This window comes from Garra rufa, chromosome 10 (genome assembly GCF_049309525.1).
Source record: "Garra rufa chromosome 10, GarRuf1.0, whole genome shotgun sequence".
Classification (NCBI taxonomy): domain Eukaryota; kingdom Metazoa; phylum Chordata; class Actinopteri; order Cypriniformes; family Cyprinidae; genus Garra; species Garra rufa.
The window spans coordinates 28,106,369-28,133,332 of NC_133370.1; the positions used below are offsets into that span (position 1 = coordinate 28,106,369).

General features: G+C 42.7%; 1 protein-coding gene across 3 annotated transcripts in view; it reads left to right on the plus strand.

Moving 5' to 3' along the window:
* The window catches only part of col15a1b (collagen, type XV, alpha 1b), a 91,996-nt gene that overhangs the window by 58,400 nt on the left and 6,632 nt on the right, over positions 1-26,964 (plus strand). For 2 of the 3 annotated variants that reach the window (XM_073848776.1, XM_073848774.1), the window contains 25 exons: positions 5,711-5,839; positions 9,940-10,002; positions 10,182-10,217; positions 10,444-10,485; positions 11,792-11,854; positions 12,020-12,055; positions 12,222-12,305; positions 12,385-12,450; positions 12,752-12,787; positions 19,111-19,173; positions 19,627-19,716; positions 19,791-19,826; positions 19,918-19,971; positions 20,062-20,118; positions 20,214-20,273; positions 20,404-20,445; positions 20,964-20,988; positions 21,093-21,167; positions 22,107-22,132; positions 23,164-23,253; positions 23,342-23,489; positions 23,664-23,728; positions 23,834-23,962; positions 24,052-24,153; positions 25,124-25,225. In XM_073848776.1, coding sequence (XP_073704877.1) covers positions 5,711-5,839; positions 9,940-10,002; positions 10,182-10,217; positions 10,444-10,485; positions 11,792-11,854; positions 12,020-12,055; positions 12,222-12,305; positions 12,385-12,450; positions 12,752-12,787; positions 19,111-19,173; positions 19,627-19,716; positions 19,791-19,826; positions 19,918-19,971; positions 20,062-20,118; positions 20,214-20,273; positions 20,404-20,445; positions 20,964-20,988; positions 21,093-21,167; positions 22,107-22,132; positions 23,164-23,253; positions 23,342-23,489; positions 23,664-23,728; positions 23,834-23,962; positions 24,052-24,153; positions 25,124-25,225 — 1,719 coding nt within the window. The remainder of the gene's footprint in view (positions 1-5,710; positions 5,840-9,939; positions 10,003-10,181; positions 10,218-10,443; positions 10,486-11,791; positions 11,855-12,019; positions 12,056-12,221; positions 12,306-12,384; positions 12,451-12,751; positions 12,788-19,110; positions 19,174-19,626; positions 19,717-19,790; positions 19,827-19,917; positions 19,972-20,061; positions 20,119-20,213; positions 20,274-20,403; positions 20,446-20,963; positions 20,989-21,092; positions 21,168-22,106; positions 22,133-23,163; positions 23,254-23,341; positions 23,490-23,663; positions 23,729-23,833; positions 23,963-24,051; positions 24,154-25,123; positions 25,226-26,964) is intronic. The other variant, XM_073848775.1, reaches the window with a different exon arrangement.

The window sequence follows — 26,964 nt, forward strand, 5'->3', positions numbered from 1 at the left end:
TCGGGTCCAGCGGCGAGTGCTCTGTTGGCTGCTAGCCAGGGCGAGCAGGAAGAGGATGAGATGGGCGAAGATGAGTCTTCTGAGTCTGTCCAGCCCTCCTGCCCCGAGCTGATGGCCGTCATGGAACGCGCCGCCGCGAGGTTAGATCTGCCGTGGCGGCGCGCACAGGAAGAGATCCCTCACGGTAGACTCGATGAGAGGTATCTTCCTGGCCACGTCAGGCCACCTCCTTTGAGCCTCCCATTCCTTTCCGACCTCCATGCTGAGGTCGAAAAGGCATGGGATAAACCGTACTCGCCCCGCATTCACAGGCATCAGCATGTCAACTATGCTGATGTCCAGGGAATGCGTGAGCACGGGTACGTGTCGATGCCCCCTGTGGAAGATACCCTGGCTGCTTATCTTTCATCAGGGGTGACATCGACACTCAAGGCTCCAACCCTGCCGTCCAAACCGCTAAAAGAAACATCGCGGCTGAATGGCAGGGCATACGTGGCAGTGGGTCAGGCTGGTGCTGCCCTGCACACAGTAGCAGTGTTGCAGGCGTACCAGGCCGACCTGCTCAAAGATCTGGACCAGGGCCTGGGACTTTCCCCAGAGGAGGTGACTGAGCGGCACCGCACCACTGATCTCTCTCTGAGGGCTACCAAGCAGACCGCGACCGCGGTTGGTCGCGCTATGTCTGCTCTGGTGGCCACAGAGAGACATCTGTGGGTGAACCTCACGGACATCGGGGAGAAAGACAAACGCTTTCTCCTCGATGCCCCGGTTTCACCTTCCGAATTGTTCGGCACGTCTATAGAGACGGTGGTCAAGAAATTCAGGGAGGCGAAGGCGCGCTCAGCGGCGTTTAAGTCCTTTATCCCTCGCCGGTCCACGCCCGCACCCAAACGCCGTGGACAGCCTGGCACATCTCGGTCCGAGGGCCAGAGACAGGGCCAGGTGGCTAGTGTGGCCACTCGAGGCCCTCCTCCTCCAAGGAGTAGGTCTCAGAGGAGAAGTGATGCGCGGCATAGGAAGCAGGATCTCAGGGAAACGATCCAGCGCAGGCGTAGAGGCAGGCTGGAATCGGCTACCTGAGGTCCCCTCTCCCTGTTCCCCTCACGATCATTCGGCCGCCTGCCTTCCCCGTCCTAGACTCCGGGGCCGGGCCTATGATGAAGTTACTAACGCAGTCTGACGGCCCGGTATACGAAATGACATATTGGGTGTTATATGTGTATGTATGTGTTTGTCTACCAGCTCCATTTGGGTGAGACTTAGTTTGGACTCCGTAATCTGAGCCCTACTGCCCCTGAGTGTTAAGTGTAGCCAGGTCTCCCCTCGTTCATGAGATAGTGTCTAGACCTCCACTTGCTGTTAACTCCTGTGGGGTTAAAAGCGTTGTTAGGCTTCCTCTCACGTATGAGAGTTCTTTCCTGAAGCCTCCGCTGTCTGAGCTCGACTTGGCAACCTGCATATGCATGTTCACCCACCCGCTGGGTGTGGCAGACTAACCCCGTCCCGTGGTAAGAGTTTCTTCAGAGACTCCGCTCCTCTGAGTGTGAAGACCGGGAGGTTTGGGTGGGTCCCCCACCCTCTTTTTCTTTAATAGAAGCAACCTAGGGTTGAGCGCTGGGCTGCCTCTCTCTGTGAGTCAGTGCATTGAAGGCCCCGCTCCCCAGGGCCCTGTTAAAATATAAGGTTTCCTTAGGGAGAAAGGGAAGTTTAGTAAACCCCCCATGAGGATTTTCAGGCCTCCTCTCTCTGAGAGTTGCTGTGACGAGGTCCCCTCTCTGGAGGTTCTTGTCTAGGCTGATTTCTCACAGTTCTATCAGATTTGGCAGTTCTAGTAGCTGGTAGGCTCCCTGAGCCTCGCTTTTCACTGGAGCGTATTTTGGTAGGTCTTCCCTTGGCGAAAGCCCTGGTTCGGACCTCCAGAGTTCACTTCTGAACCCTGTATAGGCGCTTAGAGCTCTGTCCAGATAGTAATTTAGTGTGTAGGCTTTCTGAGCCTCATTACCATATTGGGGTTGAGTGTAGTAGCTCCCCTCATCGGTAGTGAGTTGTGTTGTTTAAGACCTCCACTCCTAGATTTTCCTGCCACGGTGAGCGTTGTCAGGGTGTTGTAGGCTTCCTCTCGATATGAGAGTCTTTCTGTAGAGGCCTCCGCTCTTGGCTGCTGCTAATTAGACCTCCTTTCGCCTAGCGGCGTTATGATGTTGGTCGGGTTTTGGTCTTCCCCATGGTTTAGACTTACAGCTGCTAGATGTGTTCTCTCTTTGTGAGAACCGTCCAGCGACAGCCTTCGCTCCCCTTAGTGCTCTGCTTATAGTACATCCTCACGGTACATAGCTGGTAGGCCTGTTTAGGCCTCGCTAACTACTTTGTTCCATGCTTTGAGCCCCGCGGCCAAAGCTGAGTGTCGTAAGGCTCTCTCCTGCAGAGACTTGAAGCCTCCACTCTACAGAATCCTGTGTGTGGGTTCTAGGGTGAGTTTATGTACTCGTAGCATTGAGTGTAGCCAGGTCTCCCCTCATTAGGATCTCTATCTGAGACCTCCACTCTCGAGCACCTCTCGCTAAGGACTATTAGACTATTAGACTACCGCTCACCAAGAATGAGTGTTGCCAGGCTTTTTCTCTCTTTAGAGATTCGTTTCAAAGCCTCCACTCTACAGAGCCCTGCTTTCAGCATTTGGGCCCTGCTGTGAGTTCTGGTATTCTCTAAAGCATTGAGTGTAGCCAGGTCTCCCCTCACTGAGAGCATGTTGGGTGAGACCTCCACTCTTATGAGCTTCGGTTAGGTTCGAGCGCTGTTAGGCTTCCTCTCTGTATAAGAGTCTTGGTAAGCCTCCGTTCCCCAGAAGCTCCGCTTCCAGTGCTTTGGAGTGTGAGTGTAGTTAGGTCTCCCCTCATCGATATGTACGGGTGTGAAGACCTCCATTCCTAGAGCTAGGGTAGTGAACTTTATCAATCTGTTCCCCGGAAGCTCCGCTTCCAGCATTTTTCCAAGCGTGAGTGTAGCTAGGTCTCCCCTCACTGAAATATTTTGGGTGAGATCTCCACTCCTTAGAGCTAGGAGATTGAGCGTTGCTAGGCTTCCTCTCATTTTTGAGGGTTTCTGTGAAGCCTCCGTTCCCCTGAAGCTCCGCTTCTAGTACTTCCAGACGTGAGTGTAGCTAGATCTCCCCTCACTGAATATTTTGGTGTGAGATCTCCACTCTTTAGAGCTGGGAGAGTGAGCGTTGTCAGCCTTTTCTCTCTTCTGGAGAGTCTCTGTGGAGGCCTCCGTTCCCCGGAAGCTCCGTTTTAGTACTTCCAGTGTGAGTGTAGTTAGGTCTCCCCTCACTAAGGTAATTTGGGTGAGATCTCCACTCCTTAGAGCTAGGAGATTGAGCGTCGTTAGGCTTCCTCTCATTTGAGGGTCTCTGTGAAGCCTCCGTTCCCCTTAAGCTCCGCTTCTAGTACTTCCAGACGTGAGTGTAGCTAGATCTCCCCTCACTGAAATATATTGGTGTGAGATCTCCACTCATTAGAGCTGGGAGGTTGAGCGTTGTCAGGCTTTCCTCTCATTCCTGAGAGTCTCTGTGAAGGCCTCCGTTCTCCGGAAGCTCCGTCTTTAGTACCTCCAAGCGTGAGTGTAGCCAGGTCTCTCCTCACTTTAGAGCTTTTTGAGACCTCCACTCGTAAAGAGCTGGCGGGTTGAGCATTGTTGGGCCTCCTCTTTGCTGAGGCCTCCGTTCCCCGAAGCTCCGCTTCCAGTACTCCCAGGCGTGAGTGTAGCCAGGTCTCCCCTCACCGAAAGCTTTTGTGTGAGACCTCCACTCCTAAGAGCTAGTGGATCGAACGTTGTAAGGTTTCCTCTCATTTCAGAGGGTCTTCTGTGAAGCCTCCGTTCTCCAGAAGCTCCGCTTCCAGTACTTCCAGGCGTGAGTGTAGCCAGGTCTCCCCTCACCGAAAGGTTTTGTGTGAGACCTCCACTCCTAAGAGCTAGTGGATTGAACGCTGTAAGGTTTCCTCTCATCTTAGAGGGTCTTCTGCGAAGCCTCCGTTCTCCAGAAGCTCCGCTTCCAGCACTTTCCAAGCGTGAGTGTAGCCAGGACTCCCCTCACCGAAAGGTTTTCTGTGAGACCTCCACTCCTAAAGAGCTAGTGGATTGGACGTTGTCAGGTTTCCTCTCATTTTAGAGAGTCTTCTGTGAAGCCTCCGTTCTCCAGAAGCTCCGCTTCTGCATTTGCACCGTGAGTGTAGTTAGGTCTCCCCTCACAAATAGAGGTTATGTCTGAGACCTCCACTCTTAAGAGCTGATGGACTAGGAAAAGCGTTGTCAGGTTTCCTCTCATTCGAGAGTCTTCTTGAAACCTCCGTTCTCCGAAAGAGCTCCATTTCCAGGCTTCGCTGCCGCCTGTTATGATCTACGGTGTTTCCCTCGCTATGCTCTGGGCACCTTCTCAAGTCCACAATAGTGGCGAGTGCTCACAGGAAGCTCTGAGCACTCCCTAAAGTCCACGTAGGGTGGTAAGTGCACACACGAGTCTTCGGGCACTTCAGGAATCCACCTGGAATGGTAAAGATCCCCCTCTAAGAGTAGGGCTCTTTGCTAAAAACCTGTAAGGTATGGGTTACGCAGTATTTGTCCGTTCCCATTCTAGAGTTGGTTCTAAAAACCCCGGGGTTTTTCCAACTCCACTCCAGACAGCACTATTATAGGATCGAGTGTCGCTAGGCTTCCTCTCATCTGAGAGTCTTCTTGTAGAAGCCTCCACTCTCCTGAGAAACTCCACTTAGGTGGTTCTATTGCTTAGGTTCTTGGAGCCTCATGAATCACCTCCAGTGTTGAGTGTAGTTAGGTCTCTGACCTCCACTCCCAGAGTTCCCCGCAAGCACAGAGTGTTGCTAGGCTTCCTCTCACCTAGAGGGTCTTTCTGAGCCTCTGCTCTTCAGAACCCCCGCTCAGTATGAAGGCTTTATGGCAAGCTTCACTACTTTCTGTAGCGGTGAGTGTAGTTAGGCCTACTCTCGCTTAGAAGTATCAGGCCTCCACTCCTAGGAGTTCCGTGCTTGGGTAGCCGAGCTAGCTGTGACGTCGGCCCAAGCGATTCTCGCTGGTAGTGGAGAGTGATGTTCCTGCTTGACTCCTCAATCAGTCAGTTGTCCACTACTCCTCAGCATGGCAGCGTTGGTATATCGTTCCCATAGTGTCCTGAACCAGGACGCAGCGTAGAGTTCCCTCCGGAAGGGAACGTCTAGGTTACGTATGTAACCCCTGTTCCCTGATGACAGGGAACGAGACGCTGCGTCTCGTAGCCATGCTTCGGGCCCCACTTACGTCTCCGTCAGACAAAAAGATGGTTGACGTATTCACAAGCGCCCCTTTTATACTGGTAGGCGCCTTGTTAATGACGTCATGGGCTGGCGCCGGCCAATGTCAAGTTCATTGTCGTTGTTTTACTAGAGCTTCAGAACTGGTCACGCTGAAGGCAGTTCCCATAGTGTCCTGAACCAGGACGCAGCGTCTCGTTCCCTGTCCTCAGGGAACAGGGGTTACATACGTAACCTAGACGATTCACTACACTGACCAAAAGAAAGTTGCTTGGTTTGAACGTGACTTCTGTGTGAACTGTGCTTCATACATCAGTAGACCTCAATAGACCTCCCTAATATGACCACACACTTAAAGAATAAGACATTTTAATTCTGTTTTTTTTTTCTGCATTCTTCTTGTAAAGGGTGGAAATGGTGACCCTGGCCCTATTGGACCTATGGGACCGAGGGGTATACCTGGGCCACCTGGCCTTCCTGGCCCTCCTGGTCCACCAGGACCTTTAAGCAACAACTTCATGATGGACACTTTGAAGGTCTGAAAAACTGAGTCATTAATTTAACAAAGGATATTACCAGAGTACTTTTCTGTTTTTAGAGACTAATTGGTGTTTAACCACCTATTTGGGATTTCACATTAAAGGTGACCTATTATGCTCCTTTTTACAAGATGTAAAATAAGCTTTTGATGTCCCCAAAGTGCGTTTGTGAAATTTTAGCTCAAAATACCCGACAGAGAATTTTTTAATAGCTTGTTAAAGTTGCCACTTTTAGGGCATGAGCTAAAATGCTCAGTTTTTGTGTTTGTCCCTTTAAATGCAAATGAGATAGTGCTCCTTGCCCCCTTTTTAGAAGAGGGTGGAGCTTCAAGAGCTGGCAAAACAAAACAAAACATCTAATGCACTGAAAATGTCAGAAACTCTCAGTAGAAAAAATTCTGCTGCATTGAGGGTTCACAGAAGCATGTAGTCTATGTTACCCCTAATGGAAGAAGTTTGAAACAACCAAGACTCTTCCTAGAGCCTAGCTTTCTAGCCAAACTGAGCAATTGATTGAGAAGCGCTTTTGTTAGACTGGTGACTAAGAAGGTAATAGTCATTCTAGTTGAGCTCCATGAAAAGTAAAGACACATTAAAACATACTTGGAGTTTGCAAAAAAGCACCTGAAGGATCCTCAGACTGTGAGAAACAATTCTCTGGTCTGATGAACCTCATTTCCAAGCATCATGTTTGAAGAAAACCGGGCACTGCTCATCACTTGCAGGGTACCATCCCAAAAGTAAAGTGTGCTGGTAGCAACCTCATGGTGTTGGATGGAAGGACTCATCAGAGTAGAAGGAAAGCTCAATGCACCAAAATATTGAGATGGCCTTAATGAAAACCCAGTCCAGAGCATTCAGAAGGTTCACCTTCCAACAGGACAATGACCCTAAGCACACAGCAAGAGTGGCTTATAGACAACTCTGTGAAAGTCCTTGAGTGGCCCACAGCCTGGGCCTTAACCCAAATATTTCTGGAGAAACCTGAAAATGTGCGTCTGCCCCCATTTAACTTGAGAGGTGAAGAGGTGAGGTGAAGAATGGCAGATGATTGCTAAATGTTTACAGTACGTGGAAAGCTTGTCGCATCATACCAAAAGTCTTGAGGCTGTAAAGGTGCTTCAGCTAAGTATTGAGTTAAGGGTATGAATACTTATGCAATGTACTTATTTCAGTTTTTTTACGCAGTTGTGACTGTAGACTGATGTGAAAAATTTAAAGCAGTTTAACATAAGGCAGCCACATAACAAAACATGAAAAAAATGAATACTTTTGCAAGCCACTGTATATGTTCGGGACACTTCCTTCCTTCCATCCTCTGTGGCTCCTTTAAAGGAACACTCCACTTTTTTTGGAAATAGGCTCATTCTCCAACTCCCCCCGAGTTAATAAGTTGATTTTTACTGTTTTGAAATTCATTCAGCCGTTCTCCTGTTCTGGCGATATCACTTTTAGCATAGCTTAGCATAAATCATTGAATCCTATTAGACCAGTAGCATCACGTTCAAAAATGACCAACGAGTTTCGATATTTGTCCTATTTAAAACTTGACTCTTCTGTAGTTATATCGCGTACTAAGACCAGCGGAAATGTAAAGATACGGTTTTCTAGGCCGATAAGATTAGGAACTACACTCTCATTCCGGCGTAATAGTCAAGGAAGTTTGCTGCCGTAACATGGCCGAAGCAGGCGCAGTAATACCACACAGCACATGTGCAAATGTTTACTTCCGTCAACATATCCAACGTGCATGCACAGCACAGACAGCGTTCCTCGCCATGGAGACATTTGTGAGAGACGATTTAGAAGATATTTACTTTGGTGCAGATCCTAAACCGTATCAATTTGAACCAGAATTCACTGAAGCTAAGGTTTTGGTACACGAAAGACAAGAAAGTGTGTCTGAACTGCCTGGGACAGAAGGGATGAGGAGAGCAGATTCGCGCTGGTGGGGCTTGCCAACCCATGCCAACTAAAAGTGAGTGCCTGTGTTGTCGCGAGTGGGACCAGGTATTGCCATCGATGGCAAGGGTGGATCTACCTGATGAGGAAGTGTCAGGTCGCAACATCCGAGGACTTGGATGCAATGCTGCATCCTGCAATAGTTGATTTTTTTTTCCGGTTTGACAAAATAAACTAGAAAAAACGTCACACGCCGAGTGGACCTAATGGCCAGCTGTCGCAAGAGTAAGTTATTCCTGCAACCACTACATTATATAATATAAAGATTTTAAATGCATACTGTCAGTTTGCATTTTCAGGCTTACATTCATGATGTACACTTTTACTCAAAACTGACTTTAAAACACCACCGACTGTTCGCAATAACTTTCTTTTGCAATCACACATGGAATTTGGTCATAGCAAATACTAAGCCAACTGTTCGCCCAAACCTAGTCGTCAGGGGATGCATTTCACAGGTAACGTTAGCAATTAATCATGTTTCACTTACAGCCGTGGGCGATGCTCCTTTTTGTCCTGTCTGTAACGTTAGTTTGAAGATTGTTGGGATCGCAGTGTCCTTTAGTCGCCGTGCTGTAGTACCGGTAAAACTATCCAAATAGTCATCTGGTTCAAAATCCTCGGAGCAAACACGCCATTTCTTGATCGTTGCTAACGGTGTTTTGAGATCCATGTTCAGAGCAGCCAGCCATTGATTCATTAGTCGAAATTGCTTTTTTTTCGTGGGAATTCTATGAAAGATGGTAGTAGATTACGTCTTCGACTTACTATCACAGCCCCTTACAATGCACATAACCATAGCTAATAACACACAGGTAAATCCAGCCACTAACAATTTACCAGCTGCAACTCTGACAGCTGCAACAACCGGAATTACACAAACTTAGCACCGGTCACATTGGAAGTTACCTAGCTGGGATCTAATTTCAGGCGCTGTGTGATATTAATGCACCTGCTTCGGCCATGTTACGGCAGCAAACTTTCTTGACTATTACGCCGGAATGGGTGTGTAGTTCCTAATCTTATCAGCCTAGAAAACCGCTGCTTTACATTTCCGCTGGTCTTAGTACGCGATATAACTACAGAAGAGTCAAGTTTTAAATATGACAAATATCGAAACTCGTTGGTCATTTTTGAACGCGATGCTACTGGTCTAATAGGATTCAATGATTTATGCTAAGCTATGCTAAAAGTGATATCGCCAGAACAAGAGAACGGCTGAATGGATTTCAAAACGGTAAAAATCAACTTATTAACTCGGGGGGAGCTGGAGAATGAGCCTATTTCCAAAAAAAGTGGAGTGTTCCTTTAAATGCAGAACATTATGGTCAGCAACAGACTACTGCTAATGATTAATTTTGGTACACTGATAAACTCTCAAATGTTCCTTGAAAAACTATGCATGAATACAGGTCAGGCTTGCCTGCTTAGCCTTTGTGGGTCATGTACTCAGCGCAAGATTTAATAGAAAATGTGCTCCACACTAAAGGCCAAATCAAAACAGCTTTCAAAAGCAAAATTCACATGACATGACATGAACAGAACAATTCAAAGTTCACATCTGTTCCAATTATGAGTTTAGTTTTTAGGTAATGAAATTGTTTTAATTTTCAACCCTGCTGAAAAAACCAGCATATGCTGGTTAGGTATGTTTTGGTGCTGGGATGCTGGTTTTAGCTGGTATATGCTGGTCCTTTGCTGGTTTATGCTGGTCCCTTGCTGGTTTTTGCTGGTTTATGCTGGTCATGTTGCTGGTTAATGCTGGTCCTTTGCTGGTTTATGCTGGTCCTTGACCAGCAACATGACCAGCATAAACCAGCAAAGGACCAGCATTAACCAGCAAAGGACCAGCATAAACCAGCTAAATCCAGCATCCCAGCACCAAAACATACCTAACCAGCATATGCTGTTTTTTTCAGCAGGGAAAGTGGAGCAGTTTAGTTTAAAAAGTAAATCAAACCCTTTAAAGAGAGATAATATCTGTTATTTGAGGTAGAAACTCTTTAAACATCACTTTTCAGGGTCGGCACACCATTTTGTCCATTCAAAACTTTAATACTTATTTCTGAGGTTTTTGAGTTGGTCTTGTTTCTGTGCTTATTAGTCTAAGGACAGGAGGTGTTTTATTCTGATAGGATTTGGAGGGTTCTGGTGAAAGCGGATTGTTTCTCGGAGCTGGGAATTCGAAAAGCTATCAAGTGAGTGTACAAAACCATCACAACTATTATGTATAAATTCTATTCACATATCAAGGTCTTTCATTAACCTTGGATGCGTCATTGCACGCTACATTGGCCCGAGTTCATTTTCCTTGTGCACACAAAATTTGTTTGTTGAATGGACCTAATCTGATTTTTCTCCTCTACGCTTTTATAAGGGGCCTCCTGGTCTGCCCGGCCCACCAGGACCTCAGGTCTGTTTATCCTCTAAAATATTAATTATGAATTTTATTGTATTCAGACTTTTAATTATTAAAAAAGTAGTATTAAAATTAAAATTATTTATGGGTAAACTAATTATATTTCTATTGATTTATTGATTCATTCCTTCTAGTATAATGGTTTTTGGTGTATTTGTGTGTGGGTAAATCAACAATATGTTATATTTTATTAATATACCTGTTCTGTTTATTTCTGTAGGGACTTCCTGGTGCTGATGGAGCCCCCGGTTTGTCTGTAAAGGTTTGATAAATTACCCTACAGTTGCATTAAATAGCTACATACAGTTGTGGTCAAAAGTTTACACCCCCTTTCAGAATCTGCAAAATGTTAATTATTTTACCAAAATAACAGGGATCATACAAAATTCTGACCTGAATAAGATATCTCACATGAAATACATATCTTCCACAAGAGAAAATAATAGTTGAATTTGTAAAAATCACCCCATTCAAAAGTTTACATACATTTTCACACTGAAGACAACTGAGGGACGAAAATGCAACTATTACCGAAGGTTCAAACGCTCACTAATGGTACAGAAGGAAAAACAATTCATTAAGAGGCGGGGTTAAAACTTTTTGAACTGGAAGATCAGGGTAAATTTAACTTATTTTGTCTTCTGGTAAACATGTAACTATCTTCTGTAGCTTCTAAAGGGCAGTACTAAATGGAAAATATATGATATCTAGGCAAAATAAGACAAATGTACACATCTTCATTCTGTTCAAAAGTTTTCACCCCTGGCTCTTAATGCATGTTTTTTCTTTCTGGAGCATCAGTGAGCGTTTTTTTACCTTCTGTAATAGTTGCATATGAGTCCCTCAGTTGTCCTCAGTGTGAAAATCATAGTCATTGTTGTAATGGGTTCAAATACAAAAAAAATGCTGGAAAACTAAAGAAAATGTGATACCTGGAGGATTTTTCTGAAGAACAGCAGGCAGTTTAACTGTCCAGGAAAAACAAAGGACTCATGAACAACTATCACTAAACTAAAAACACAGCTGTGGATCATTCAGGTAAGAACACAATATTAGGAAACAAGTGTATGTAAACTTTTGAACGGGGTAATTTTTATGAATTCAACTACTATTTTCTCTTGTGGACTATACGTAAATATCATTTATGTGAAATATCTTATCCAGGTCAGTACTAAGTAAACACCAACATGCATTTTGTATGATCCCTCTTATTTTGAAAAAAATAATTAACATTTTGCAGATTCTGAAAGAGGGATGTACATTTTTGACCTCAACTGTATGTACACGCTTTGGTAGAAATGCCCTATGCACCTGACTTAAATTGAACCGAACCTCATCAGAACTGTCTTTTAGTTTCAATCTTTCTGAAAATCTTATTGTTCTCCTTGTTTATAAATAAATCTGTGGTAAAATGAAGCGAACAAAGGACCAAGTTCTCACTGACTCGGTCTGGAACGTCATTAAAAATAAAGTTTACCCACTCGTTCCTAATATTGGGATCAGAAGGAAGTAAAGGCAAAGAGTGTTTTTTCATAACTTTGACTCCTCTCTGTCTCTTCTCTATCCAGGGTGAACCAGGATCCCCAGGAAAGGATGGAATTCCAGGATTAGCTGGTTTACCAGGTGCCAGGGTAAGTCTTCTGTTTATTGCATTCTTACATAAATAAGAGTTTATATACGTTTTAAATGGTACAAATACTAAAATGTAGCATGCAAATTATAAAAATTACTTTAGTAGCTGTGTGACGATAAATAACTAATGTTTTGCTGTTGTTTTTTTACCCTTCCGTTAACAGGGGCCAAAGGGGGACAAGGGCAATCCTGGAGAGAAGGTATTATATTGTTTATCTAAGAATATTTTGAGCAGTTATGAACCGCATTATACACACTAAATGATGAATAATTGACGATGATGAACTGTATGGTTTTTGCAGACTGAAACAAATGTCACTTTGTGTGTGGAACATGCTGTAAATTGTTGTTTTAATTGTGACTTAGGGTGAGCGAGGTCATGATGGAGTGAGCATCACAGGGCCTCCCGGTCCTCCTGGCCCGCCTGGACCGATCATTAACTTCCAGGATGTAAGTATAAAGTCTGGTAACCTGTTTTGCTGCTATATTTTGCTTGAGATCCAAAAAAGATAATGAATTTTTCCTCCAGCTCCTTCTTAATGATACTGCAGCCAAATTTAACCTCACTAAGATCAGAGGACCACCAGGCCCTATGGTACGTAAAGCAGCTCACTGTTTTCCCCTCAGATGCTTTTTTCAGATACAGCATGTTTAACATGGACGGTACAAACCTCAGCTTTTAATCTACATTTTATGAGAAATGTGTCCAGGAGAAATCACAGCTCTAAGGATGTAGAAAATTGCAAGATCTTTCCCTCCCCTGACAGCACAATGCTGCTAAATGTCTGGCATATCCACATGATCTAAAATGGGTTTGTTCTTTGATCATGCATCATATTCATGTCATGGCTAACACTTTTTTGCTTGCTTCTGTGTGTGTATGCTGCATGTTGCAGGGCCCTGAAGGCTTGCCTGGCAGAGCAGGATTTCCTGTAAGAATTCAGCTCATTTTCTGTCTGCTTTATATTTTGAAACTATTTCAAGATGATATACTGATGACAAAGTTGCTAAGCTTATGCAACTGAGTTGTTGAATGCTAAGTAATCCTATAGAGTACTCAGCACTCCTGAATGGTCCTATAGAGTTTGCTTGACCATTTTTAATTTTAAAGACAGACATTCTGGTTAAAGGTCCCATATTGTACACATTTCTGGAGGTTTATTTTAGTTGTTGATGTCCTTAAGAATATATATCTGCGGTATAAGTGCCAAAATCAAGATCGGACGTCATATTTTTACGGAAGTCACAGCGGCTCATGAAAAGGAACGGCTACTTTATTCAGGCTGTGTGTAGATTGCTGTGGACTGACTGTTTTGAAACTTATATGGTAGTTACATAACCCCTAGACCTCAGTTATCATGAAAAAAGCCAGGAAATTTTGATTTTGACAATATGGGACCTTTAAATCAAGTAATATAAAAATAAAAATGGGGGTGGAAAAAATGGTATGCAAATACCAATACAGTGCAATCTTGGCAAATATGAGCAAAGAAAAAAATTCTAAACTTTCATTGAAGTAAGATAACTAAGAAATAGGGTGGGGGGTCTCATTATGAAATATGTTTTTCTTAAATGCATGTTGGCCACAAATATTGGCACCCCTAGGAATTCTTATCCATAAAATATCTCTGAAGTACTGAAGTATATTTACAGTTTTTTTGGCACACCAGGGTGACTAAGAGCATGAAATTGTCCAGTCATGACTTCCTGTTCCACAGGATTATTAATATGAGGAACACAAAGGCCAGAGTCTCTTAATCGTCCATCACAAGCAGTAAAAACAAAAAATATTTATTAAAAGATTGATGAGCTTTATTAAGTAGAAAGTGGCTGTAAGAAAATAGCTAAAGCACTGAAAATACCCATTTTAACCATCAGGGCAATAATTAAGAAGTTCCAGTTAACTGTAACGCCAGGCCAGCAGAGGGAGCCCTTACCCACACTGACTGTTGCTGCTCCCTCTGCTGCCTCTATGGTAACTTCCTGTTTGGCAGCCATAAAAGGCAGACCATGCCAAACTAACCTTGCGAAGTATTGTTTTGCTCTTGCGGACTCTACCAAGCGTTTCCCATGTTCCCATGTTCCCATGTTCCCATGTTCCCTTGTTTCCTTGTTTCCTAGCCTTGTTGTTTTTCCCTAGCCTTAGCCATAGTTCTGTTTTAGTTTCTTAGTTTCTCTGTTTCATATGTTACTTTGGACTGCCCTCTTGTATTTTTGACCCTCGCCTGTATTACTGGATTACGCTTTTGTCTTGCCCTGGTAGCTCCTGTTTGCTGGTGTTCGACCCTGTTTGCCCTGACTACGATCTTTACAATAAAGCTCGCATTTGGATCTATTGACGCTGTCGTCGAGTCCCCGTTTGTAGCAGAATACTTCGCCAAATCCGGATCCAAATCCGGATTTCACCATAGGGGTGTAAATATTAATCGATTCGTATCGATTATGCAGCCGACGATTCAATGCATCGATTCGTCCGCAAGAGTATCGATTAATGTGTTTATTTTGTCGCCTGTTTGTTCACTTGTCTATTTTTAGAATCCGTTCCGACCTTTCTTTTACTGTCTATGGCTCCAACGTAAGCGTACTACCTACTCCTAAGCTGCGGGTGGCGCTAACCTCATTATTGTCTTCTACTTCACACGCGTTACTTTCGTTTCACAGTCCATCTATGATGTTGTTCATGTTCACACACCTCACGTTGTTGTCTGACTTTCAAGAGCGATGATTTTGAACTGATTTTGTGGAGTAGTATTCTATTTGCAGTTCATCTACTGCAAAGGATGTGTGACCATTACCTCTTAATAAGATGCAAATTGTATTTTCAAAATGTAACCAATTTTGTATAAATGAAGCTTTTTAAAACAGTGAATAGGCTAATTGGCCATAGTAGACCTGCACTATAAGCATTAGCCTTTTTTTTTTCCTTATTACAATTTATCTGATTGCACTTTGTAGATGCAGTAACTCATATTTGCTGTTCTATTTGCAGTGCATTGAGCACAACTGCTTTAGTGTAACATACACATTATGTGAATAGAATACTGTTTCTGTATTCTCAATAAAAGGCAAATTATTTACTATTTTTGTTGATTTATTTGAAACTTAATAGATATCATGTAAAAATATCTAGTATTGAATCGGATCGAATCGCATCGTATCACAGGGAATTCTGAAGTATCGAAAATAATCGAATCGTTGGCTTAAGAAATCGGTATCGTATCGAATCGTCTTGAAGGCTCCGATTTACACCCCTATTTCACCACCAGCATCACAGCATGGATTATGCATTGTTGCTATGCGGCTCTCCGTTTACTGTGGGTGTTCTAGAAGAGCCACAGCACAAGATGTCTGCTAGCCCAGAGCCACAGCGCAAGATGTCTGCTAGCCCAGAGCCACAGTGCAAGATGTCTGCTAGCCCAGAGCCACAGTGCAAGATGTCTGCTAGCCCAGAGCCACAGTGCAAGATGTCTGCTAGCCCAGAGCCACAGTGCAAGATGTCTGCTAGCCCAGAGCCACAGCGCAAGATGTCTGCTAGCCCAGAGCCACAGCGCAAGATGTCTGCTAGCCCAGAGCCACAGCGCAAGATGTCTGCTAGCCCAGAGCCACAGTGCAAGATGTCTGCTAGCTCAGAGCCACAGTGCAAGATGTCTGCTAGCCCAGAGCCACAGCGCAAGATATCTGCTAGCCCAGAGCCACAGCGCAAGATGTCTGCTAGCCCAGAGCCACAGTGCAAGATGTCTGCTAGCCCAGAGCCACAGTGCAAGATGTCTGCTAGCCCAGAGCCACAGTGCAAGATGTCTGCTAGCTCAGGGCCACAGCACAAGATGGCCGCCTTTCCAGAGTCTGCACCCAAGATGGCCTCCATTCCTGAGCCCCCGGCCAAGATGGCCTCCGTTCCTGATTCCCGGCCAAGATGGCCTCCGTTCCTGAGTCCCCGGCCAAGATGGCCTCCGTTCCTGAGTCCCCGGCCAAGATGGCCGCCAAGCCTGAGTCCCCGGTCAAGATGGCCACCCTTCCAGAGTCTGCTCACAAGATGGCCGCCACGCCAGAGCTTGTTGCAAAGATGGCCACCATGACAGAGCCTGTCGCAAAGATGGCCGCCACACCAGAGCCTGTCGCAAAGCTGGTCGCCACGCCAGAGCCTGTCGCAAAGATGGCCACCATGCCAAAGCCTATCGCAAAGATAGGCGCTACGCAAGAGCCTGCACCCGCTAACATCACGTCTGCCAAGCCAGCGCCCGCTAACACCATGTCTGCCAAGCCACAGCCTGTTCACGTCATGTCTTCTGCTCCAGAGTCTGCACCTATCATGACCGCCCCTTCAGATGCGGTTCCCAAGTCAAGTCACGTCACAGCTGCTGTTTCAGCCAAGTCAAGTCACATTACAGCTGCTGTTCCTGCCAAGTCAAGTTATGTTACAGCTGCTGTTCCTGCCAAGTCAGGTCACGTTACAGCTGCTGTTCCTGCCAAGTCAGGTCACGTTACAGCTGCTGTTCCTGCCAAGTCAGGTCACGTTACAGCTGCTGTTCCTGCCAAGTCAGGTCACGTTACAGCTGCTGTTCCTGCCAAGTCAGGTCACGTTACAGCTGCTGTTCCTGCCAAGTCAGGTCACGTTACAGCTGCTGTTCCTGCCAAGTCAAGTCGCATCACAGCTGCTGTTTCAGTCAAGTCAAGTCACATTACAGCTGCTGTTCCTGCCAAGTCAAGTCACGTCACAGCTGCTGTTTCAGCCAAGTCAAGTCACATTACAGCTGCTGTTCCTGCCAAGTCAAGTCACATTACAGCTGCTGTTCCTGCTTAGTCAAGTCACGTCACAGCTGCTACTCCTGCTGAGTCCAGTCCCGTAACAGCAGCACTTCCTGAGTCAAGTCAAGCAGCACTTCCTGAGCCAAGTCAAGCAGCACTTCCTGAGTCAGGTCAAGACACAACTTCACTTCCTGAGTCAAGTCAAGCGGCACTTCCTGAGTCAAGTAAAGCAGCACTTCCTGAGCCAAGTCAAGCAGCACTTCCTGAGTCAGGTCAAGACACAACTTCACTTCCTGAGTCAAGTCAAGCGGCACCTCCCGGATCACATCAAGTCGCAGCTGCTCCAGTTAAGTCAAGCCAAGCCACGTCTGCTTTAGTAAAGTCAAGCCTTCTGTTCCAGCAAGGCCAAGTCAAGTCACAGCTGATCCAGCAGAGCCAAGTCAGGTCACAGCCGCTTCTTCAGTGTCTAGTCAAGTCACAGCTGTTCCTTCCAAGTCAAGCCACAGTTGTTCCAATGAAGCCAAGTCAAGTCACACGTCTTGCCAGAGCGTCCAGAGCCACGCCATGTCTCGTCTGGTACACCAGAGCCATGCCAGGTCTCGTCTGATCTGCCAGAGCCACGCCAGGTCTTGACAGTTAATGTGATGGGCCCTCCTCTAATGTCAGTACGGGCTGCAGGCATACCAATTGAACCTTCGCTCCCAAGCCACGCAGAGCCTTCGCTCCCAAGCCCCACAAAACCTTCGCTCCCAAGCCACACAGAGCCTTCACTCCTAAGCCACGCAGAGCCTACGCTCTCAAGCCACGTACTCTCAAGCCACGTACTCTCAAGCCCGGTGGGCATCCCATTAACCATGGCACTGCCTGTGATGACCATCACCATTCTAAGTGTGTGGGCTGCACATTGCATTCCAGAGGTCTCTTCAGTCCATGAGTCTGTCCACGAGTCTGCTCCGGAGGCATCGTCTGTCCACATGTCCGCTGCGCCAATGCCTCTTATGGAGGCGGCGTCTACGGCGGAACCCCCTGAGGAGGCAGCTCCCGCTGCAGATCCTCAAGAGGGGGTACAACCCATGTATGAACAGAAAGCCTAAAGAAAATATCAAACAGCCCGTATAACACTGAATGTTTGTTTGGGAGGGTTTTAAGAAAAATCCTCCTCGCTCATCCAAAAAAAAAAAAAAAAAACTCCAGCATACTGAGTTGTCAGACACGATTGGAACTTTTAACTGGCTTATATAGTCAGACGAACAAAAAAAGAGCTTTTAGGCAGCAAAACCTCCAGATGTGTTTGGTGCAAACAGGGATAAAAAGTACCCCATGTCCACGATTAAATATACTGCTGGATCTTTAATGTTGTAGGCCTATTTTTCTGCCAGAGGTCCTGGACATTTTGTTCAGATACATTGCATCATGGATTTTATTAAATAGCAACAGATAAAAAATCTGAACCTGACTGACTCATCAGGACAATGCTCCAAATACTTTAAAATCAACACAAAAATGGGTCACCGAGGACAAAATGAAGCCTCTGCCATGGACGTCCATGTTCCCTGACATGAAGCCATAAGGTGAACTGAAGAAAAAATAATCTGAAGGATCTGGAGATATTCTATATGAAGGAATGGTCTCTGATCTCTTTTGCCGAGTGTTCTCCATACTCATCAGACACTATTATAGCTGTTATATTGGGAAAAGGACATTGCAGTAATTAGGTGCCAATAAATATGGCCAATGTGAACTAGAAATTTTTTTATTTCATAATAAGACCCCCCCCCCCACACACACACACTTTTCATTGTTTTACTTCAATGATAGGTTAGAATTTTGTGCATTTTTAATAAAAGATGGAAAGGATAAGCAATGCATATTTATTTACATAGCCACGTTTGCTCACATTTACCAAGGGTCCAATATTTTTGGAGGAAACTGTTGGTATGTCATCGCTCAAAAAAAAAAAAAGGTCAAGCAACCAGTTTTCCAATTTTTGGACCACTTGAGATGGACTGACCCATCTTCATAGTACTTTTACTGAGTTTACTCTTGTTATATGATCATAGTATGTATGTATTTGCCAGTTTACCTTACAGTTTCTGTGGTAGAAACCACTATTAAAAGAAGATTCTGGGTTCAGCAAGTTCAATCACATCTATTGTCTTCAAATAAATAAAAAAGTTAGAGTTTTTGGAATATCAAAAAGCTGAAATAAGAAGCTTCTAAACTTGAAAAGTGGATATAATCTTAATGCACTAAACTGAATGAATAAACCAATACACTTTGCAAATTCCATTGTAAGTGCTTTACTGTAACCTTGATTTTTTGCTTTTTTTTTTAAGAAACAGAGTAACAAATGGGATTTTTTTTTTTTGTGTGTGGTAATAAAAAATTGCCACAGATAAGCTTCTTTTTAAATTTCATAAAGTTTTGTGTAGAGCTTTTAATGACTTTTTTTAATTGGGTTATAAGTTGGCAATAAACCACTAAATAACTTGAATGTTATAATGCTCAGGGCCCAAGAGGACCAAAAGGTGAAATTGGGTTTCCTGGCATTCAAGGACCTCCAGGACTGAAGGTATGGGTTTAAAATGCAATCGCAAATAACCTGTTGAACGTAATGAAGCACAAACTCTCACATTATTACTTCACGATTGACATGACAAATTTCCTAATGAGGGCTCATTTTATTTTCAAGTATTCATAAATCTGAGCTGCTGTCTTTACCACTGTAATTTAGCTGTCACATATGATTGCTTACTGTAAAGGTGCTCTAAGCTATTTTTGAATACCACACATAAAATGTTCTAACCAATTCAGATAAAATAGGTTTCCCGAGGACTCTGTGACAGCTCACAAACTCTAAACACTAGCAAAACTTAGTAAAATGGCTGAAATTGCTTACAGCCCCTTTAATGGAAGTGGATGTTTCACCTATTACTCATATGTGACACACTACATTAGAACTACTTGGTCCCGATTGCCATAAAGTAAAGTTTTATGGAATTTCATTTGTTTTATTGTCTGATAGGGAGACAAGGGGGAGCCAGGCGTATCCATAGCTGCTGATGGCTCTCTAATAACAGGCCTGAAAGGACCCAGAGGACCAAAGGGAATGAAGGTTGTAACCATTTTTGAGCTTGAACTTTTGGTTGTTTCTCATTGGTCTGACATTATCATTGTTGTTCTTTGCAGGGAGATATCGGCCCCTCTGGACAGCCTGGGATTGTGGTAAGATGCATCTCCCACACACAAAAAAAATGAAGAATGCATACATAAATACTACTATTGAAGAATATGTATGTTTTTCTTTGATCTTCAGGGGCCGATTGGACCACCTGGACTTAAAGGAGAATATGGACTTCCTGGTCGACCGGTCAGTTTTATTAAGTTTTTTGTCTGTTTATTAACAGTAGCACCATCTCCTAAATTCTTATTTCCCCTAACTGCCTTAAATTTTTTTCAGGGCCGGCCTGGAATAGCTGGAAGGAAAGGAGACAAGGGAGATTCCAGTGGTCCCCCTGTAAGTGTATTTTCTTTTTTATTTGTGACATGATGCTTCCATTATGATTCATATCTTTAAATCTAATTAAATATGATGGCTTACCTGTATCCAAGGGTCCACCGGGTCCACCTGGACCTCCAGGGCCACCAGGACGAATAATTGGCCTCAATGGAGTAAGTTTGATCTTCTTATCAGATTTGCAGCACATAGAAATTAATTTGAGCTTGCAAATTCAAAGTGTGCTTTATCCTAAAATGCAATTTTCACAAAAGTCATGAAATGATTGTGCTCTAAATCTTGAAGACAGTTTTCCCAGTTCCTCCTAGACCACACTGCAAAATACCAGTAAGTTAACGAGTGAAATTCTCTGATTGGTGGTTTGGCTTTGGGTGTGGCGCATGTCCTTCTGGCTCAGCTCCTCCCCCTAATACACTAGCCCCGCCTACTTTGCTTTCTAAGGTGCTTCTGGATTCTTCCTGGGTTCATGGTCATAAAAACAGCATATTTTTTGTTCATATATGAATATATAAACAGTGTTCTGCTGTTATTTTTTCAAATTCAAAGTGTCTCTCCGTGGTCATTTAACCCAGTATCTCATCTCATCTGAGATGCTCTTCTAAGCTCACCAAAGCATGTTGCATGAGCTCTAACATTTGTTGGGCTCAACAGTGAATTCATGGTTTTATGGGTGCTGTGTACATTTTAAAATGTCACACTAACAAAACCGTTCACTCCTGAATATGCTGACATTAGCCGGCATGGGTTCATATTCTTTTTAATATTACATATCAGGCAATATTTTCATCATCACTCCTGTTCTGTTTAAACTGTTGTCTAATTTTATACTAAAACATGTCTTACAGGTCAACAACAACAATTCACAACCAGGTATATGTAACAGATTTTATATATCAGCCTTTTCAACTATTTGTTTCTTGTATTTTATACATTATAATATACAGTTTATTTAATATTTTTCTTGATTAAAACAGGCAACGGAAGAGTGTCATTAGGAGTCAAAGGGGACAAAGGTGATGTGGGAAATCCTGGGTTGCCAGGAACTGCAGGTATAATTACTGAAAAAAGCTTTATTTTGGGAAATTAACTATAAAAATGTATTATTTAATTAATAATAATAATAAAGTAATTAACTAAATTACCTAATTTAATGTTGATTCATAATGGTTTTTCTCCACTTATATTTAAGGAGTACATAAATCAAATAACAGAAATGTATTAGTTATAGTTAATCTTGCAATTCTGAGAAATAAACTCACAATTCTGACTTTTTCTCAGAGTTTTTATCTTACAATTCTGACTTTATAACATGCAATTACGAGTTAAGTCAGAATTGTGACATAAACTCACAATTCTGACTTTTTTGCCTCAGAATTGCAAGTATATCTTGCAATTATGACTTTATAACTTGTAAAAAAAGAGATACAAACTCGCAATTGCAAGAAAAAAGTCAGAATTGCGAGATACAAACTCGCATTTGCAAGAAAAAATGTCTTTGCAAGTTTTTATCTCGCAATTCTGACTTCATAACTCCCAGTTGTGAGTTTGCATCACATGATTCTGAGAAAAAAGTAGCAATAAACTTGAATTTTTATTTTTTATTCAGTGGTGGAAACAGGCTTCCATATAAATGTAATAGACTCCCAACAGAATTAAAAGATATTAAAAGTCATTGTGGTTTCTCTAAATATTTTAATATTTGATTGTTGTAAAATGTAAAAAATTATAGGGATTTTTGTGATTTTAGTATTAAAATGTTGTATTTATGTTTTTTTTTTCTACAACATGCCCTGGGACTACGAATCGAAATTAGTCACCCTGGCTAAATCTGGCACATTTTACATAGAATTTTATGTAATATTAATGAGTTTTATAAATGAATAAATATAAACCAATAAAAATAGCATTAAGTGTCTGTATGCCACTGGCAAATGGTCCAGTGACGAGACAGCAACAATGATCTTTAAGGGTTTTTTTTTTCTCCACAGTGCCTATGTTTCCTCATAGTTATGTGGTAAGCATGATTTTAATTTCTCACATATCATGTAAAAAATATCTTAAGCATTTGTATAAAATCTATAAGCACACTTAAAACTTTAAATTTGCATACACTCCTGTGTAATGGTGCGTTCACGTCATGTCGCAGTTACTGTAATTACTACATTCAACTTGTATGCATTTTCATGCTAAATTAATGGCAAAACAAATCTGTGTAATTTAATAGACAAGTCAATAGACAAAATCCATTTTAACTACTTGACTGCTTAACCATCGCATTGTCAAGTTTCTGCATGATGTTGCAGCAGTCAGGAGGTACCAAATTCAGAGTTCTATGAGGATATGAATGCTTTTTACAAGTCAGAATCTCATATTTATGATCATTCCAATTTGGTGAACACATCTTTTGATAGGATTTTCAAACTTGGTCTTGTGGTAGAAATTCCCCTACGCACCTGACGTAAGTTTAGCTGAGTTCTTGTCTCTTATGACATATCCTCAAAGCGTCTCTGGCTACACTAATGAATTTATACTCCTGGAGTGTCTTTAGCGATGCTTATAGAATCCCTTTTGAACACTATGAGATCTTTAGTTTTCAACGAACCTGCTGCTCAGCAGTAACAGACAGACTCAAGCTTGTTCCCTAAATCATGGGTTCCTATAGTTATTAATAATTTCAGACAGACGTCTAGCCGTCTCATCTTGTCGTTATGCCTCATTATTACAACACTTGTAAAGGTCAGAACATTTTTGTTCTCCAAAACTTACTTAAAAGTTAGGCCTGCAGAGTAAGAAAAATGTAAGTCATCATTTATGATCAAATGATTTTATAATTGTTAAGGGGACTACAAGAGCTTTCACAGAGAACAAATAGTGCAAAAATTGTTTAAATAAATAATGAGAATGATAACCAAAGTTAAAGTGTTTTAAATCTGACATAATTACTGACATTACTGGGTGATCACAGCAAGTACAGTTTTTTTTTTTTTTTGTTTATGTAATGATTGCCATTGCTGTTGTTGACAATGTCAAATGTGTGTTTCCAAGGGTGCTAAAGGTGACAATGGCTACAAGGGGCAAAAGGGAGAGAAAGGGGATCCAGGTGCTCCAGGGCTGCCTGGGAGGACAGGCCTTGTGGTAAGTCAACTGAAATAAAGACATGAACTTTTTTAGTAGAAGTGTATCCTTTCATATTCTAGCCCCAATCTGACACTTTGTGTTTTAGGGACCTAAAGGGGACTCTATTGTTGGTCCTCCTGGGGACGCTGGTTCCCCGGGCCCTCCAGGACGGCCTGGTTATGGAAGTCCAGGACCACAGGGGCCACCAGGACCTTCGGGGCCACCAGGTACCCCATCATATGCATATGGCTCAGGTAACAACAAATACCTTCTTCTTTATCATGACTGCAAAGTGAACTTTTCCAAACTTTTTAGATGACTAGCCCGAGCGCATTCTTAAACAGATTTCTCTCTAGTAACTTTATCAGGGCTTAAATCTTCTTATCAACAACTACACAAAAATATTGCTTTACTTGTTTCTGTCTCAGCTGCAACTCTTCCTGGACCTCCGGGTCCTCCAGGGCCACCTGGTGCTCCTGGCCATGGAAACCCTGTAAGTCAGATGGCACAGAACTCAGCAAGCTCATGAAAGATTAAATGCACCTTGTGGTTTTTTTTATGTTCATCTAGATTATGACTGCTTACTTTGCCTTCCCAGGTGAGAACTTATAAAAACAGCCAAACCTTGATAAGAGAGACCAGTCAGGCTGCAGAAGGGACTCTGGCATTTGTTATAGACAAGAGTGAACTGTATATCAGGGTGCGAGAAGGCTGGAGGAAAGTTGAGGTATCTTCAACTTCAGAACAAACATAAATAGAGCAACATTTCTTTGTCTGGTTGTTCAAATGTTTTCTGATGTGTGACTGTGTTGTTAGCTAGGAGAGCTCATCCCAGTTCCCCAAGACAGTTCCTCATCTGCTTTGTCACAAGGCCTGAGCAGACCCAGCGACCGCAGTGTGCCTAGAGTTCATAGCCAGGTATGTCATGCGTCATATCCATATACAGCATTCTATATAGCATTATATGCTAATTAGTCATTTTAAAGGGGACAGCGGATGCAAAATTCACTTTTATATAATATTTGCATATAAATTTGTCTTAGCAGTGTGTGGACGCAACCACTCTACAGTAATAAATATTCATTCACTTCTTTTTTAAATCCCCAACAACCTAAACACTCTCAATTATCAAGCCTTTTGATTTTCTGAGCAGTATGACATCATACCGCTTTGGCCCCTCCCACGAACTCTGACGGACTGTCCCATATTAGTATATTTACACCCTTAGCCAGTTATACTCTGTCCGCCATTTTCTCTTCACTAGAGCAGCTGTAGCAACAACAATGTCTTGTAAGCAATACAGGTGTTTTGTAGTTGGATGTAAAAGTGAACATAAGAGTCTTCATTTTTACCCAACATCAGAGCTACTAAGGACGCAGTGGATTACTTTTGTTTTTGATGATAACGCACCACTGAATACACAAAAAGAGACAAACAGTGGAGAGGGGTGGAGTCAGCAGTTATCATTTAAAGAGACATGTACCGAAATGGGTCACTGTGAACAAAGCTATTTTTGACAAGGTAAAACTGTGGTGTTTTACATGCCCATTGAGGAATTTTACCCAAAGTATTTTGCAGACATTTCATGAAGAACCTAAAAACTTGGAAAATGGGCATCCAGTGTCCCCTTTAAATGTTACAAGTGAATTTAGACACAACACAAGTTTAATGTACAGTATAACAAAAATTTGTCATTTTGGGTTTGTTCACACTTATCATGTTCGGTTCAATTAAAACAAACCCTTGTGCGATTGCTATGGTAGTGCAGTTCGTTTGAGTAAGTGTGAACGCTGCCATCCGGACCTTGGTGCTCAGAACAAACATAAATAGAGCAACATTTCTTTGTCTGGTTGTTCAAATGTTTTCTGATGTGTGACTGTGTTGTTAGCTAGGAGAGCTCATCCCAGTTCCCCAAGACAGTTCCTCATCTGCTTTGTCACAAGGCCTGAGCAGACCCAGCGACCGCAGTGTGCCTAGAGTTCATAGCCAGGTATGTCATGCGTCATATCCATATACAGCATTCTATATAGCATTATATGCTAATTAGTCATTTTAAAGGGGACAGCGGATGCAAAATTCACTTTTATATAATATTTGCATATAAATTTGTCTTAGCAGTGTGTGGACGCAACCACTCTACAGTAATAAATATTCATTCACTTCTTTTTTAAATCCCCAACAACCTAAACACTCTCAATTATCAAGCCTTTTGATTTTCTGAGCAGTATGACATCATACCGCTTTGGCCCCTCCCACGAACTCTGACGGACTGTCCCATATTAGTATATTTACACCCTTAGCCAGTTATACTCTGTCCGCCATTTTCTCTTCACTAGAGCAGCTGTAGCAACAACAATGTCTTGTAAGCAATACAGGTGTTTTGTAGTTGGATGTAAAAGTGAACATAAGAGTCTTCATTTTTACCCAACATCAGAGCTACTAAGGACGCAGTGGATTACTTTTGTTTTTGATGATAACGCACCACTGAATACACAAAAAGAGACAAACAGTGGAGAGGGGTGGAGTCAGCAGTTATCATTTAAAGAGACATGTACCGAAATGGGTCACTGTGAACAAAGCTATTTTTGACAAGGTAAAACTGTGGTGTTTTACATGCCCATTGAGGAATTTTACCCAAAGTATTTTGCAGACATTTCATGAAGAACCTAAAAACTTGGAAAATGGGCATCCAGTGTCCCCTTTAAATGTTACAAGTGAATTTAGACACAACACAAGTTTAATGTACAGTATAACAAAAATTTGTCATTTTGGGTTTGTTCACACTTATCATGTTCGGTTCAATTAAAACAAACCCTTGTGCGATTGCTATGGTAGTGCAGTTCGTTTGAGTAAGTGTGAACGCTGCCATCCGGACCTTGGTGCTCACAAAACAAGCGGACCGAGATCTTTAAAAAAGTGGGTTTCTGTCCACTTCCAAACCAACTCTGGTGCGGTTCAAATGAAATATGAATGAGACAGGGACCAAATACTTCTAAACTAACCAAAAACAGGAAGTAATGACAAGATGTGATGCTATATGCGACATGATTTTACCGAAGGAACAAGCTGTGTATCCAAAACAAAACAAGCAGAGGGCAAACGTAGAGCAACGAGGAGGTAAGGTGCCTTATGAGCTCTTTGTGAGTTTGCAGGTGGTGAAAATAAATAATATTCGACTTAAAGCGGTAATCAGCAAATCGATCAGTGAATGGGTACTTTGATGTCATACACCCGCAGCGCTGCTTTAAGTCAAACACGCTTTTTCTTTTAGTTTGAAGTGTTCCGTGAGTTCCGTTATGAAATATACATCATTTAACCCAAGCAATCAGGTTGTGAATATATCCTTATGCCTTTAGGTTCAGTATCTTTAGGTTCACTGTCAAAAATGCTAGTGTGAACGCTAAGCAGCCCGGGACCAAATGTATCATTTTCCTTTTTGGTCTGGACCAAATAAACCATACAAACTGAACTACAAGTGTGGACACACCCTTTAAGACCAGTGTTATTTTAGTATTATTTATATATTATTATAGTATTAATTACTGTTTTGAAGTAGCTCCTATTTTTCTATTTTTAGCTTTCATTTTAATTTTGGTTGGTTTTATTAATTTTGTTATGTGATTTTGTCATTTTTATTAGGATTTTAATTAATTAATTAATTAATTAAGTTAGTTAGTTTACATCTCGCAATTCTAAATTTGTAATTCTGACTTTTTTCTTAGAATTGTG